The 16904-nt window shown below is 42.0% G+C and overlaps 1 protein-coding gene and 2 long non-coding RNA genes across 3 annotated transcripts; all 3 read left to right on the forward strand.

The window, feature by feature from the left end:
* The first annotated feature begins 1820 nt into the window (after positions 1-1820).
* On the forward strand, positions 1821-3151 carry LOC307124399. Its single transcript, XR_013816262.1, has 4 exons — positions 1821-1966; positions 2047-2175; positions 2308-2947; positions 3085-3151. It is a non-coding gene; the product is annotated as an uncharacterized lncRNA (long non-coding RNA).
* A 323-nt stretch (positions 3152-3474) lies between these two features.
* On the forward strand, positions 3475-4496 carry LOC307129226. Its single transcript, XR_013816861.1, has 4 exons — positions 3475-3570; positions 3652-3699; positions 4259-4342; positions 4431-4496. It is a non-coding gene; the product is annotated as an uncharacterized lncRNA (long non-coding RNA).
* Positions 4497-7619: 3123 nt separating this feature from the next.
* Positions 7620-15913, forward strand: LOC307143467 (uncharacterized protein; the record flags this gene model as incomplete). The annotated part of the gene is made up of 3 exons (XM_079845074.1): positions 7620-9203; positions 9269-14689; positions 15465-15913. 2 exons carry the CDS (start codon positions 7620-7622, stop codon positions 14111-14113), a joined length of 6429 nt encoding a protein of 2142 aa, XP_079701200.1. The 3' UTR covers positions 14114-14689; positions 15465-15913.
* Positions 15914-16904: the final 991 nt, after the last annotated feature.

The following is a 16904-nucleotide window of genomic DNA, read 5'->3' on the forward strand; positions in this document are numbered from 1 at the left end:
CCTGTGATCAAAAAAAGATGCCCAATTTGCAACATCCTCATTAATAAAAAAAACTTAAAAAAACACATTGACCGCAAACACACAGAACAGCCAATACAGGATATTAATGCCACATTCCATCTTGCAAGCCAGTGCATTGACAGAACAAATGGCATATTTACAGTCCTTAAAGTTTCCAAGGGTCACAGTGTTCCTCTTCATATTCAGCTCAAGACATGGGGAGAACACCATAAGGTCATCTGTGAATCACATGAATGTCAAGTCAATATGGAAGTTGCACAGAGGAGTGCCCTGTCATCATACCAGTGCAAACACATCCGCTCCGTAACTTACTGCACATCCACTGCTGAACCAGTGTCCCTGGAAGAGGATATTTTAACCGAGATGGTGAAAGCAAAGTGGTTTAGTAATGAAAAGAAGATGATATGCCTTGACACGGCAGCAGCATGCCAACAGCAATTGCGTCCCACTTTCTGTGCAAACTTCGATTGGCACCCCTGAAACAAAGAAGTTCATTTCAGTTTTTGAACCCAGTGTCTCCTATTACAGCCAGTTAGAACGTGTAATGGTTGTGTATGACTCAAAATTAAACACATGGCATTGTCCCTGTGCCAAATTGCGGCGTTCATGTGTGCACAAATATTTTGCAAAATGGCACCTTTTTCAGACACAACGTGAGCTGTTTCGAACAGTCTTCAGCAGAGAAGAATCACCACACAATGCGCCACATCCACAGTCTGAGGAGAAGGATTTAAGAGAAGACAGTCCTGTTTATCCTCCAAAAGATCTGGGGCTAAATAATATGGTATGTTACATTCTTCAGCCCAAGAAGATACCCGTTGATCTACCAGATGATGTGCGTGTACCATCACCCGACAAAGATTACCCAAGAAACCTTTGTCCAGATGAAAGTGTCTGTCAGAGTTGTCCAGGTGTTGTCCCCCTCAGTGATCCCATCCTAATAACAAAAAAGGCTAAAATACTCACAAACTGGTCCATTATTGAAGGAATGATTTGGTGACATCTAATTGAATGTGATATCCAGCTAAATTATCCTCTGATGTAGTACTTGTTTAAATTTTAGATGTTGCCACCTACTGTAAGCAGTGCCCACTTTGTGGAATGTTCTACCGCTACCAGGAGTGGAAAGACCACCTACATAACTTCAATGACCACATCATCCTTGCCATACCCTTATGCCTAACCTTGAGAAGCCTTCTCCAGGTAACTTTTAACTTAACACTGATGTTTGAATTTATTTATGTTACTTAAAACAGATTTTGTTTATTCCAGGTCCATACTGCTGTAAGCAGAGCAGTGGAGTTTTTACAAGATTTGACCCGTTTGAAGTTTCCACCAGCAGACACGGTGCTACATGCCTATTTACACTTTGAGGCCCTGACAGATCATGAGTACAAGTATTCATGTGTTACCTGTTGTGATAATCCCCCAGTGGTGGTAATGGATCTACACAAAAAGGGTGTTTTCCAGTTTTCTAGTATGTTTATTGTAAATACGTTCACTTCCAAGTTTATTGTATTTATTTTCATGTTATTGCCATATAGTGAAATACACCTTTTTGTTTTCTTCCAGCAAATGACATAGAGGAACCTCCAGAAAACTTTCAAGGGCACGTCAATCTGGAAACATTCTGGCAGGCATTGTCCAGGGAGATGATATGCCGTTGCAAGTATGTGCAAAATTAGTTTATGCACTATATTGCAAAGAAATTAAAAGATTCACAACTTATGTTTTTAATTCTGTTGTTGTAGGTGGTGCTCAAAATCCATTTGCAGTTAAACCTACGTATCATTTCTGGGGTCCTTGGATTGGCAGGAACACGCGTTGTTCAGACAGTGTGCTAAACACAGAATATGAAAAACGTCATTCTTCAAAGTCTGCCTCAGAGACTGCAGAAATTACAGTGACAGAGGAGAGGCTGAAGGAAGAACTTCAAAAGCAAAAGGTTTGTTTGTAAAACTTTTAGTTGGGTTAAGTACTACTTTTTTCCTTCAATATACACTATATTCAATAATATTTTTGTAGGTCAATGTTATTCGGAAACTATGCAAAGAATGTGGTTTGGACTCCACTGGGTCTCGGAGTGACCTCCTCCTGAAATGAAATCAAGGCAAACCTATGATAAAATCTTTGAAAAAATCTGGGGTGCCTCTGGTGAGATTAATTTCTAATACTGTTTTGCTTGGTATTACAATTATAACCTTTGATATTACTGCCAATACATGAATGTTTAAAAGTTTTTTTTTATTTTTTAAATCTTGATTGTCTTTTTTTGTTTTCTATTAGGAGGCTGGGGAGTCATCATGTGCCCATGTGGCATAGTTTACAGTTTAAAATGCAATCTTCGAGCAGAAAGCCCTCGAGATTTTGCTGACCTTCTGTTCTCATGGAAGCATCTGCCGAACATCATTATTTATGACTTTGCTTGTGGTTTAGCAACACATGCCAATCTAAGGGCACCTGAAAGCATTCCTATTCGTCCATATGAAGGACGCTTGGCTGAACCCACTGAGGAAAATATTAACCTAGCCAAATCTGGAAATCTGAAAGTGTCCTTGCATTGGCTGGAGGAAAAAAAGAGTGAGCGATCCTCAAGGACACCCACTGACAGGGTCTTCTGATCATTATGTATTATCTGACCGTTTTCATGAGGGCAATTCCAAAGACAGAAGAGATGTTCTGAGGAAAATCACTATAGTGCCTCAACTAGCTGGCAAAATAAATAGCCAGGTTGCCGAGCAACTGTTCTCAAAGATGAGGAAAAATAACTACTTTTTGAACATGTCTCAGCCATCAACACATCTGTTTCAAATGAGGACCATAATACACCATTATAACGAAAACAAGAACAACAAAGTGAGGACTAGATTAATGAAGACCTTTGGATCCAATTTGGTGACAAATATGCATGGACAGGCTGTGTTGGGTAAATTAAAATATCTTTATATTAAACACTTTTTGTTTTTAAAGTAGTTAAAATGCTTAAGCCACCAACCAGAGTGTGTGTTTAAAGGAAATCTGAGGTTTGGGTCTAGCTCTTGTTGGCTGTTTTTATTGTTATAGAAAATTCCGACATCCCCACTGAGGAGCCAGTCACAGACATTGACATTGAGATGGAGGACACAACCCCAACATCCATTGTGGTCCCTACCAGTAGTAAGTGTTTATATATCCTGTATTACGTCTTAATATATCCTGTTGCAATTTATTGTATGTAATTATCCATTTTTACTATTACAGTAGAAAATGAAGTGGTGTGTAACATCAAACACCTGTCTGCCAGTAGAGTGTGTTGGGATTGTCTGCCCAGTCATAAGCAATCAGCAATGGTATGTGAATGACAGTTTTATTTGATGTTGTAATGGCAATCACAAATCAAACCAAATCCTTTTTTTATATATTTCTTCTCGATTTATTCTCTTTTTCTTTAAGCTTGAATGGGCTTTGGGGACAGGTGACAAGGATGAGACAATTGCTAAAGTTGGAAACTTGGTTCTCGAAAGGAAAGATTTCCGGACTCTAGGTCTAAATGAGCTGTTGGAGGCAACAGTGAGTTGACTTACAATAACATACAATAACAAGAAGAAATGTCTGTGAAAGTTTACAGTTTTCTTTTAAAAAAAATTGCAGATTGCAAACAGCTGTCTCGAGGTAATTGCATTGGTGGCTAAGGAACAAGTAAGTTTTTCTAAAGCTGCAAATAGACATAGTTGTCTAGCTTGTGTACAGTCTTTGTCACGATTCATGAATGCATTGCTTTCTTTTTGTCTCGTGTCTCTGTTATTTGTGTTTGTGTATGTGTTGCGTGGATCTGTTGGTGTGGCCGGAGCAATCATGCTCATTCACTTCATCATCGGCGCCAGCTGCAACTCATCATCATCTTGTTTAAATACTCACCGTTTTCTCCTCTCCTTTGTCAGATCGTTGTCGATGTTTTGTGCTGTCTGGTGTCTGATCCTGTGTTCCTGTTCCCGTGCTGTGATCGTGTGGTGTATGTTCCTGGGATTCCCGTTCGTGTTTGCCGTTTATCGTTCACGCTGGATATCACCGTCATCATCACCTTCACTTCACTCTGCACCAGCTCAGACTCACGGTGTTGATCATCTGGTCCCTGCGTTACCTGCTAGTGTTGTTGTTGTTTGTCTTGTTACGGCAGCGTCACATTAAAGAGTTTTTACCTGCACTTGCTTCCTCGATCTCTCTCATGACAGTCTTACATTGGTATGTTATGTTGTAGGGAATGGATGTGTGGACCGCTAACGCCTATGTTGTGGTGACCTGGCTACCTCCACATAATTTGGACCCCTCCTTGTCATTTCCAGTGAGTCCACAAAGTTACATAACATTCACAGCAGTGACCAATTTTATTTTAATCCAACTGAATGGATTTTTTTATATATTATCTATAGGATTGCATTGCATTGAAAGATTGCATTGTCTTCCCTGCTTGGAAGCCAGGCCACTGGATGCTGTGTGTAAGTTATTTGTAATCTGGTTATTTAATGTAACTTTGCAGTGAAAATTGCCTGCATTTGTCTTATCACAATTCAGAAATACCATTTCATGATTCATAACTACTAACATACTACTTTTTGCAGGTCATGAAGCCAAAAGATAGGCACATGTATTTCTTCGACTCAACCAATCCATATGAGTTGGGTGATGAGAAATATGTAAAAGTTTTCAGGTTGCAAACATAAATATAGTGAAAATGTTGAAGGTTCTCAGTTCAGGTTTGCTGTTCATGGTTCGCTGTTCAATGTTTCTGTTCAAGTTTTGCCATTCAGAGTGTGCCGTTCAAGATATTAAGAAGCTTGCTTAATGGTTACTTGCATGATGTTCTGATTTTGCATGCTTTGACAGTTTTTACAAGAGAGACCCAAATACTGTTAGCTGATGTGTTTGTGCATGGATTCAGAGCTTCAAACTGTATGTACCGCGCAATGCGCTTTATTTGCATATTAACAAATCTGTTTTTATTATGTGTATTTTTGTTGCAGTAAGATGACAGCCAAAATTGCTCCTGGCACATGGGTGCTAATGAAAAACAAGGTTGGTTATAAAGAAGTATACTAAAGTTGGGACAAGTGTCAACCCCTTAGAATTAATAATCTCATGCTTCTCTTTTTCTTTCTTTTTTTTCCCAAAGCATATCCCCCAACAGATTGATGGTGTGGACTGTGGAGTCTTCATGTTGATGGTGAGACAACTTATGTTTTGATATAAATAAACCAATGATTGGTGTGATTTTTAGTTGTTAAAGGATTTTATTTTTACATTTACTGAGAGAATTTTCTTAATTCTTGTTGTTTTCCAGTATGCTCTACATCTCGTCTTGGGAGCCCCCTTTGATTTTAAATCTGTAAGTAATTACCAGCTCAAGTATTTGACCTTTATGATGTTGTAGTAGTTAATATTTCAAGATCCCTCTGTTTTTGTCTTCCAGTGCGACTTCCCAAACATACGGAGATGGTGGACCCTTGTTCTTCTGGAGAACTTTGGGGTTTTCTCTGAAAGGTAGATACTGGACATTTCCTCCAGCCCACCATTACATTTGCACCTCTTCTGACCAATTTTAAATTAAACATGATATGTATATTACAGTGCAGAATCCCCACAAGATTCCCTTCAAAGTGGAGGACAAGCTACTGTAACCAGGTCTTAAAATCAAGTCTCGGCATAATAATCCCTTTCATAAAGTTAATCGAGTCTTGAGATAAATGTTATAAGCTAATTAATCAAAGTAGATTTTCTATGTATTAAGAGGAAAAAAACGTCATCTACAATAAGTGATCAAATGCATAAGAAGATAGAAAAAGAGCGATTTTCCCCTGGAAAAACTGTTCGCACTACAATTCCCATGCTCCTTTTTGTGAGGAGCTGACCAATCACTGAACTCCAAGCTTCAGGTGATCGAGCTCCGCCTTGACTTCCTGTTAGTTACTTCCTGACTGAAAGACCGCATGGCTGTTTCGTTGCCTAGTTGAATTCTGAAAAATTGCCATCCATAGGGTAAGAAACATAAATATCCCCTCCAACGGGATTTCATTCATTAAATGAGGATGTTAAACATATGATGACGGCTATGTTGTCATGTTTACACTTTATAGAGAGCGCGATCGGCGGACGGCTGCCGCTGATCAGACAGCCAATATAGAGAGACCCACTCATTGACTCAACGGTGAGTGAGGAAAAAACTCTGAGACCTGTTAGGTTACCTGTGAAGGAATTAATTATGCTGGAAATGGTAACAGTTGATAAGCTGCCGTTTAGAAAGGTTGTTAACGGCTGTAATAGCTGCTCAATGCTGTATCACAATATTAATGCTGCTAATGTGAGCCTAGCTATCCCGCTAGCTTTGGTGTTCAGTGCTATATGCGCTCTTATCCTTGCAAAAATGGATTTATTTCCTGTTGGGTTCGCAAAGGATGCTGTTTATATATTAATATGTTTACTATGTGTGTAAAAAGGAAAAAGTGTTAAAGTATATGTATGTGAATTTCTTGTCAGTGATTTAAGAGGTCAAATTTTTAGTGCACTCCCTCAATGTTACCGGTGCATAAAGGGATGATAAAGCACGCTTAGTCTTACTAGTACCTCCTAGATCTCTGTGAATGTTTTTGCATTATTTGTTTTGCACAAATTGCAGCTCTTATTTGTATTGAATTTATATTGTGAGTTGTTACTAACTTGAATAGCAATAACTATTAATACTTGAAATTGAGTTTGTTTAAAATGAATGAATATGGATGTAAAAGCGCTTTAGGATATATTTATAGTTCACTACTATAAACATTTGGATTTGATACATGATATATTATTATCGTGTGACTGAACCTTCTTGAGAACATGATTTGAACCAGTTGATATAAAGTGGAATGTTATTGATTGGTGATAATTCATGAGACAGAATATGAATGTAATGAGCTTTTGGATTTCCTCTGGCCAATCCATAGGTCAGGTTTTTTTGCCAGATTCATTCCAGCACATGGACCGGAAGTCATGCCAGACCTGGAGTTGAAGCCTTCCGGTTGAATTGGGATTGGACGTTCGTAGTCTGAAACCCCGAAGGATTCCCAGCATACGTTGGGTGGCGAGCCACGGACCCACGAGCATAAGTCTATGCGCAGTCTCACTTTCCCTCCTTCACGGATTGTGTGGTAGGATCCACGAGCATTGGCATACTGATACTGTTGCGACACTGATTCAACCAAAGAAAAAAAAGGGCCCCAACGAGCAATAAGACTGTTTTTGGAACTGGGTTTTTATTTCTTTTGTTTTAAGGGAAACTTATGCCGGCTTTATTATTTTTCTTATTTCTTTATGTGCATTCTCTGAACCAAATTGTTACACTGGTTGTTATTGTTCCTTTTTGTTAAACAAAGAATGATCGCAATAACACAAATTACTGGTTTCTGTCTTTATTGATGTCAAACCCCTGGCTCTTAAAGATTTAGCATCTTCTGTTACTGGTCCAGATACTATTGAAGATAACTGATTAACTAATTACCTGTTACTATATCGTGTAGAGGGTTACAGTTTTGGCGAGCCAGCCAGGAGCCAGTTGGTTGAATATCAATATTGAACACGTGTCCAATATGGACTTTGTACAGAAGTGTGGCGTTAAAATCCCAAACGCAGTCATTGTTAGTGGGCTAACACAAACAGGAGACCAAGATGAACAGGTTATTGACTTCCTTAAAGAATATGGGTCTATCAAAAGAACCGTTTTAGTTGATGAGGATGAATCTGAATTTTACCAAAACCTGATCGTTGAGTACACGCACGGCGCAGCTCTAGAAACACTAAGTGGAATACTGCCATACGAATTTGCCTTGCAAGATAATCCCTCTGTTGTTTACAGCATCAGAGCTTTGAGCAGTGCGTACCAAGCTAAAGTGAGTGGTAATATTACCAAAACTTACCTGTCCGAACTTAAGGCCTTAGCTGAACTTAGCGGTGCTGAGTATGGATGTGTGCTTAAGAGAGCGATGTCACAGATTAGTAAAGATATTGAAGCAATGAGCTCTGTATCAGAGGAAGTTCCCCTTACCCATGCTGAAACCCCCACTGAGACCCAGCAGACCTTTACCTCCACTGAACAGCACCCCCCTGTCTCATCCTCAAACACCGCTCACAGAAATTATGGCCTTCCTTCCCCTGGCACCATCCCAACCAACAGTGTGGGTACAACCCCTTCACTTTCAGCAAATGAAATGAATCCACCAGAAGTTCAAAAGGTTGTGGTTGAACACATTGTAAGGAGCGAAGCAATCAACCCTTGCTTTCAGCCCCAATTAAGGCTCCGCTCCTTCTCTGGAAAGACTCCCAGGCCCAATAATGAGACTGATTATGACACCTGGCGCTCCCATATTGAACTGCTGCTAAATGATCCTAACATACTTCCCCTTCAGATCACCAGGAAGATTGTAGAGAGCTTGCTTCCACCTGCAGCTGACGTGGTCAAAGGACTACGGCCCAATTCACCCCCTGTAGCTTTCCTGCAGCTACTTGATTCGGCTTTTGGCGTGGTTGAGGATGGGGAAGAACTTTTTGCACGTTTCTTAAACACGTTCCAGAATCCAGGGGAGAGTGCTTCCGCTTACCTTCATCGGCTGCAGGTAGCATTAAACCTTGTAGTAAAAAGGGGTGGGGTTGCACCAGGAGAAGTTGACAGACACCTTCTAAAGCAGTTCTGTAGAGGGTGTTGGGACAGTGTTCTGCTCTCTACTCTGCAGCTTGAACAGGCGAGAAGTCACCCGCCTTCATTTGCAGAGCTCCTGCTGATGTTGCGCACAGAGGAAGACAGGCAGCAAGCAAAAGCCAGCCGCATGAGGAAACATATAGGTGCCACAAAACGAGTCCAAGTTCAGTCTCAGAGTGCATGTGCGTGCGCAGACCCAAAGGAGAAACCACAGGTTTGTCCCAGTGCCATTGAAACCCTTGTGAAGCAGGTTGCCACCCTGCAGAGCCAACTGACCTCTTTCATGGCAGAGAAAAAGAAGGATAGAAAAGGTACCGCACAGAAACCCCAGAGCCGAACACCAGACAAACCAAATGCAAATATGCAAACCCAGATAAGAACAAAGCAGATGAACAAACCCCGGCCCTGGTACTGTTTTAAGTGTGGAGAGGATGGGCATATCTCCTCCACGTGTACCGAAGCTCCCAATCCTGCTTTGGTGGCTGAAAAACGGAAACAGTTAGAGAAGAGACTAAGTGAGTGGGAGATGCAAGCTAACCCCAGCTTACAGTTAAACGACTAACGGCTCCTGTGGTGGGACAGACAGGGGCTGAGGCAAATCAATGTCCCCCAGCTTTAACCCTCATAGTCAACTCGCAAGCATGCACCAGCATTGAACAATCAGACAATAGCCCCTCATTCAAGTTTCCTAAAGGACTCATCGGTACGAAAAGTACGGCTTTTGTGGATATAAAAGATCAGGAAGTTACCTGTTTGCTCGACACAGGCTCACAAGTAACGACTATTCCACAGTCATTTTACGAACGACATCTCTCAGGACAGGAGATCAAACCACTCCATAACCTCTTAGAGGTAGAAGGGGCAGCAGGACAGTCTGTCCCCTACTTGGGGTACATTGAATTAGCTGTAACTTTCCCGAAAGAGTTTGTTGGAGCACCAATTGAAGTGAACACACTTGCATTAGTGGTCCCAAATCTTAACACCATTACAGAACCCCTTGTGCTTATAGGCACCAACACCCTTGATGTCCTTTACAGCATCTGTTCTGAATCTGGGGTTAAACATCAGCCTATCCCACACGGCTATCGAGCAGTCCTTAAAGTACTCGAAGTTAGACACAACCAAACAACCCATCCTGAGCCCCAAGGTGTTGTGAAATTACTGGGGAAGAATGCTCAAATTGTTCCAGCTGGCCAAACCGTCGTGCTTGAGGGAGTTTCCCCTGTTAGTGGATTCCAGAATGAGAAATCTGTTCTGATCGAACACCCAAACTTACCCTCCTTGCCAGGTGGCTTGCTTGTAAAGGCCAGCCTGGTTGATCTTCCCCTCCGGCGACCCTATAAGTTACCAGTCATAATTTGTAATGAATCTGATCATGATGTTGTCATTCCCCCAAGAAGCACAATAGCCCAAATGCATACTTACCAGACCATCTTGTTAAAGCAGCACAATGCAGAGTCAGCTGAACCATCCGAAAAGACAGCGGAAGCAGAGCCCTCCCAAAAGTCCACTCTGAGCTTTAACTTCGGTGAGTCCCCTATCCCGCCTGTGTGGAAAGAACGCATCACAGAGAAATTAAATAACATGCATGACGTGTTTGCAAAACATGATGCAGATTTTGGCCGAACAGACAAAGTGACACATCATATAAAACTCTCGGACGACACTCCTTTCAAACAGCGCGCACGACCAATCCACCCTCAGGATATTGAGGCTGTTCGAAACCACATCCAGGAGCTCCTTGATGCAGGAGTCATCAGAGATTCAGAGTCTCCATTTTCATCACCAATCGTGGTTGTGAGAAAGAAAAATGGCCAAGTCCGCCTGTGCATAGACTATAGACGGTTGAACCTCCAGACCATAAAGGATGCGTATTCTCTCCCAAAGCTAGAGGACACATTCTGTGCGCTCAATGGCTCTCAGTGGTTTTCTGTCCTCGATTTAAAATCGGGCTTCTACCAGATAGAGGTTGAAGAGGCAGATAAGCCAAAAACAGCTTTCGTGTGCCCACTCGGCTTCTGGGAGTTCAACCGGATGCCTCAAGGAGTGACTAACGCACCTAGTACGTTCCAAAGGTTAATGGAGAAATGCATGGGGGACATGCACTTGAAAGAAGTGTTGGTTTTTCTTGATGACCTAATCATATTCTCCAAGACCCTTGAAGAACACGAAGAGAGGTTGACGAAGGTGCTATCCCGTCTCAAAGAATTTGGCCTCAAACTCTCCCCAGAAAAGTGTGTCTTCTTTCAGACATCAGTCCGATACCTTGGTCATGTGGTGTCTAGAAATGGAGTACAAACTGACCCAGAAAAAACTGCTGCTCTCAAGACTTGGCCCGTCCCTGAGAGCCTGCGAGAATTAAGATCTTTCCTCGGGTTCGCTGGGTACTATAGGAGGTTTGTTAAGGGTTATTCCAACATTGTGAAGCCCCTCCATGAGTTAACCTCTGGCTACCCACCTTCCCAAAAGAGAGCTAAAGTGACAAAAAGATCAGAATACAGAGACCCAAAAGAGCCCTTTGGGGAGCGATGGACCCCTGCTTGCCAACAAGCATTTGAGACTGTAATCGAAAAACTTACCACCGCCCCTGTGCTAGGTTTTGCAGATCCTCAGAAACCTTATGTACTGCACACTGACGCCAGCACCACTGGACTTGGTGCAGTTTTGTACCAGGAACAGGAGGGCCAGTTGAGAGCGATTGGATATGCGAGCAGAGGGTTATCACGGAGTGAAAGTCGCTACCCGGCGCATAAATTAGAATTCTTAGCGTTAAAGTGGTCAGTCACCGAAAAGTTTGCAGATTATCTATATGGTAATCAGTTCACTGTTGTAACTGACAGTAATCCGCTAACTTACATATTGACCTCAGCTAAACTGGATGCGACGAGCTACAGATGGCTGGCAGCACTGTCCACATTCTCGTTCAAGCTTCTCTACCGACCTGGGAAACAGAACGGTGATGCTGATGGTCTGTCACGCAGGCCACACGGAGCCTTGGAGGATGACCCAAAGTCACAGAAAGAGAGGGAACGCATTTTCCAGTTCACCAAAGACCATCTCTCCGACCCAGATAATGCCAATGTTGTTAATGAGGAGGTTATACAAGCAATCTGTGAAAGACAACTTGTTTACAGCACCCAGGTCGATGACAGTAACGCTGGAAACATTGTTTTAGTCGAATGCCTTGCCGTCTCTGCAGATGCAATGCCTCAATGCTATCAACAAGCAGACCAGTCTGGTGAACTTCCTGCCATCCCTCACCTGTCTGAAGCAGAACTGGTGGATAGACAAAGGGCCGACCAGTGTATAAAGCACGTCATTTCCCAAATTGAGACAGGTGACACACCACCCCCTACCTTGCGAAATGAACTTCCTGATCTCCCTTTCTTTTTAAGAGAATTAAGCCGCTTTGAACTTGTGAATAATGTCTTATACAGACGACGCCAAGAAGGTCCCAAAACAACGTACCAGCTTGTCCTCCCAGCTGAGCTTCGTGACGCAGTTTTGACTAGCCTCCATGACCATATGGGTCATATGGGAGTTGACCGCACATTGGACCTTATTCGGACCAGGTTCTATTGGCCAAGGATGGCTGTGGATGTGGAGAGGAAGGTGAGGACTTGTGGCAGGTGTGTGCGGAGGAAAGCACTTCCAGAGAGAGCTGCACCCCTAGTAAATATCAAGACCACAAGACCCCTTGAGCTTCTATGTATGGATTTCCTTTCCCTTGAACCTGACCGAAGTGGAACTAAAGACATCCTTGTGATTACGGATCACTTCACGAAATTTGCTGTGGCTATTCCCACTTCCAACCAAAAGGCCCGTACAGTGGCAAAGTGTTTGTGGGAAGACTTTATGGTGCACTATGGAATGCCAGAGAAGCTACACAGTGACCAGGGACCAGATTTTGAATCCCGCACGATAAAGGAACTCTGTCGAGTAGCCGGCATTCAAAAGGTGAGGACAACACCCTACCATCCCAGGGGCAACCCTGTGGAGAGATTTAATCGCACCCTACTCAATATGCTTGGCACCCTCCAGAACCAAGAAAAGTCCCATTGGCGTGATTTTGTCAGACCCCTTGTCCACGCCTATAACTGTACTAAAAACGATGTGACGGGGTTCACACCTTATGAGCTGATGTTTGGGCGCCAGCCCCGCCTACCAGTCGATCTGGCATTTGGACTACCGCTGCCTGGCAAGCAACACACATCACACTCCGAATATGTGCAGAATCTTAAATCACGGCTTGAGGAGAGCTACAAGTTAGCCATGAGTAATGCTGCAAAGACTGCACACAAGAACAAAACACGGTTCGACAGACGAGTGATCGCCTCAGACTTGGAGCCTGGAGACCGAGTGCTAGTCCGGAACGTCCGCATCCGGGGGAAGCATAAGATCTCAGACAAGTGGGAGTCTACCGTCCACGTAGTAGTGAACAGGGCAGGTACCCTACCTGTCTATACTGTCAAGCCCGAGGTCAGTAATGATCCATTAAGAACTCTGCACAGGGACTTACTCCTCCCATGTGGATTTCTACCTATGGAGGAAAGCAGCAAGTCTGCCAAACAACCTGCGAAGCGCAGAATAGCAACTCGTGCAAATCCTGTTCTGGATGCTGACCTTTCAGAGGAGGAAGAGGATGAATCCATCCCAGCCCATTGGTTCAGTGAGGTCTCAAATGTGTTCATCCCCACGGTCCATGAAGGTCTAGTACAGCCCAGGGAATCCCTGTCTAATGAAAAACATAGACAGTATACCGTATCTCCAGGTCCCTGTTCTGTCAAGAGCCCAGTAAATGCCCAGACCGTGGATTGCTCCCCTGAACTGTCTAGTCCATCGGATATGTCTACCGATGCCCCAGTCAGTCCCCTGAGGTCCCGTAGATCTACCAACTATTGCAGTAATACAGAACACTTACTTACTGAAAGCATCGCCCCAATCGACCAAGTATCTGAAACAAACCCTATTAAAAGTAACCTACCTGATACCCACTTACCTGAAGTGCATCCTGTGGAGAAAGAGACCATACTTGACACTGTCAATGACATCTGTAATGGACAGCAGTCTGTGTCTCCTGACATGTCAGAGCATGAGGAGGAAGTAGACAGAGTAAAGACTGAGGAAAGAGGGAAAACGGAAATGGATGGAACCGAATCCAGAGAGGAAGCAGAGAGAATGGCAGTCACAGATGCTCCTGTCAGGAAATCTGGAAGGGAACGTCAACCGTCAAGGCGACTGGATTATCCTGAACTCGGAAACCCATTGGTCACAGTTGTTAAATCATTTCTCCATGGGTTGACCACTGTGTTATCCGATGTCTTGAATGAAGATCAAGTAGTCTCTGCACCTTTCCTCCCAAACTCTCCTCAGATAAAGCACATTTGAGCTCTTCCATGTACAGGGACGTACATGAATTCAGGAGGGGAGAGTGTAACCAGGTCTTAAAATCAAGTCTCGGCATAATAATCCCTTTCATAAAGTTAATCGAGTCTTGAGATAAATGTTATAAGCTAATTAATCAAAGTAGATTTTCTATGTATTAAGAGGAAAAAAACGTCATCTACAATAAGTGATCAAATGCATAAGAAGATAGAAAAAGAGCGATTTTCCCCTGGAAAAACTGTTCGCACTACAATTCCCATGCTCCTTTTTGTGAGGAGCTGACCAATCACTGAACTCCAAGCTTCAGGTGATCGAGCTCCGCCTTGACTTCCTGTTAGTTACTTCCTGACTGAAAGACCGCATGGCTGTTTCGTTGCCTAGTTGAATTCTGAAAAATTGCCATCCATAGGGTAAGAAACATAAATATCCCCTCCAACGGGATTTCATTCATTAAATGAGGATGTTAAACATATGATGACGGCTATGTTGTCATGTTTACACTTTATAGAGAGCGCGATCGGCGGACGGCTGCCGCTGATCAGACAGCCAATATAGAGAGACCCACTCATTGACTCAACGGTGAGTGAGGAAAAAACTCTGAGACCTGTTAGGTTACCTGTGAAGGAATTAATTATGCTGGAAATGGTAACAGTTGATAAGCTGCCGTTTAGAAAGGTTGTTAACGGCTGTAATAGCTGCTCAATGCTGTATCACAATATTAATGCTGCTAATGTGAGCCTAGCTATCCCGCTAGCTTTGGTGTTCAGTGCTATATGCGCTCTTATCCTTGCAAAAATGGATTTATTTCCTGTTGGGTTCGCAAAGGATGCTGTTTATATATTAATATGTTTACTATGTGTGTAAAAAGGAAAAAGTGTTAAAGTATATGTATGTGAATTTCTTGTCAGTGATTTAAGAGGTCAAATTTTTAGTGCACTCCCTCAATGTTACCGGTGCATAAAGGGATGATAAAGCACGCTTAGTCTTACTAGTACCTCCTAGATCTCTGTGAATGTTTTTGCATTATTTGTTTTGCACAAATTGCAGCTCTTATTTGTATTGAATTTATATTGTGAGTTGTTACTAACTTGAATAGCAATAACTATTAATACTTGAAATTGAGTTTGTTTAAAATGAATGAATATGGATGTAAAAGCGCTTTAGGATATATTTATAGTTCACTACTATAAACATTTGGATTTGATACATGATATATTATTATCGTGTGACTGAACCTTCTTGAGAACATGATTTGAACCAGTTGATATAAAGTGGAATGTTATTGATTGGTGATAATTCATGAGACAGAATATGAATGTAATGAGCTTTTGGATTTCCTCTGGCCAATCCATAGGTCAGGTTTTTTTGCCAGATTCATTCCAGCACATGGACCGGAAGTCATGCCAGACCTGGAGTTGAAGCCTTCCGGTTGAATTGGGATTGGACGTTCGTAGTCTGAAACCCCGAAGGATTCCCAGCATACGTTGGGTGGCGAGCCACGGACCCACGAGCATAAGTCTATGCGCAGTCTCACTTTCCCTCCTTCACGGATTGTGTGGTAGGATCCACGAGCATTGGCATACTGATACTGTTGCGACACTGATTCAACCAAAGAAAAAAAAGGGCCCCAACGAGCAATAAGACTGTTTTTGGAACTGGGTTTTTATTTCTTTTGTTTTAAGGGAAACTTATGCCGGCTTTATTATTTTTCTTATTTCTTTATGTGCATTCTCTGAACCAAATTGTTACACTGGTTGTTATTGTTCCTTTTTGTTAAACAAAGAATGATCGCAATAACACAAATTACTGGTTTCTGTCTTTATTGATGTCAAACCCCTGGCTCTTAAAGATTTAGCATCTTCTGTTACTGGTCCAGATACTATTGAAGATAACTGATTAACTAATTACCTGTTACTATATCGTGTAGAGGGTTACACTACGCTTTGCAGCAGTGAGGTATGTCTCAAATATAAACACACACGTATATGAGCGATTATATATCTTTACATATAATACATTTATAAGAAATATTAGTTACATTTTACTTTAATATTCTGTAATTGAAGGAGCTTCCAGTAATCCAGAACATGAAAGAAGCTGTGAAATGGCTCAATTCCTCCAAACATCTACTGAAGGGTCCAGTGGAAGAGCCTCTTTTCCTTTCACTGCCTGAAGAGGACAAGGAAAAGGCCCTCAACAACCTAAAGGAACAATCTGAGGACTCCACACAGCCCTTCACATTTCATTTTTTGTTCAGGGATGACATGGAGTTATTTTTGCAGGAATGCAGTGACAAAAGGGGCTTAAGACTGAATGCTTCATTTGACTCATTTTAATTTGGATTTATTCAGCTTTTTTTTTTTTTAATTATGCTCCTGTTTTTTCCCCCTTTCTTTTTTTTTGTTTTATTGAGAATTTTTTATTGAAAAATGTCAATTGTTATTTTAAAAAATGCATGCTGCTTTTGGATTTGCAGTAAACGTTTATTTTGAGTTTTGCAAATAAAGTGTATTTCATATAAAATGCCCTTAAGTTTCAAGTCTCATGTTTTTACATCATGAACAGGAAATAACTCACATAATGGCAATAGTATCACAAGATTAAAATTATAAAATGTGTTTATTGTACTCGACCTTAATGTATCATTATAACTTATATAAAATAAGACGTTTCTTGTGTAATAAAAGCCAGCTACGCTCCAAAACCGTAGATGGCGCTACTTTTTTTTAAGAACGTAAGCTCCGCCCCTCACTTCCGTTCTGTGGGTGGTGTTCTGAAAGTGGTGGGCTGCGGG

This window comes from Gobio gobio (genome assembly GCF_949357685.1).
Source record: "Gobio gobio genome assembly, chromosome: 1".
NCBI classification, from domain to species: Eukaryota; Metazoa; Chordata; class Actinopteri; order Cypriniformes; family Gobionidae; genus Gobio; species Gobio gobio.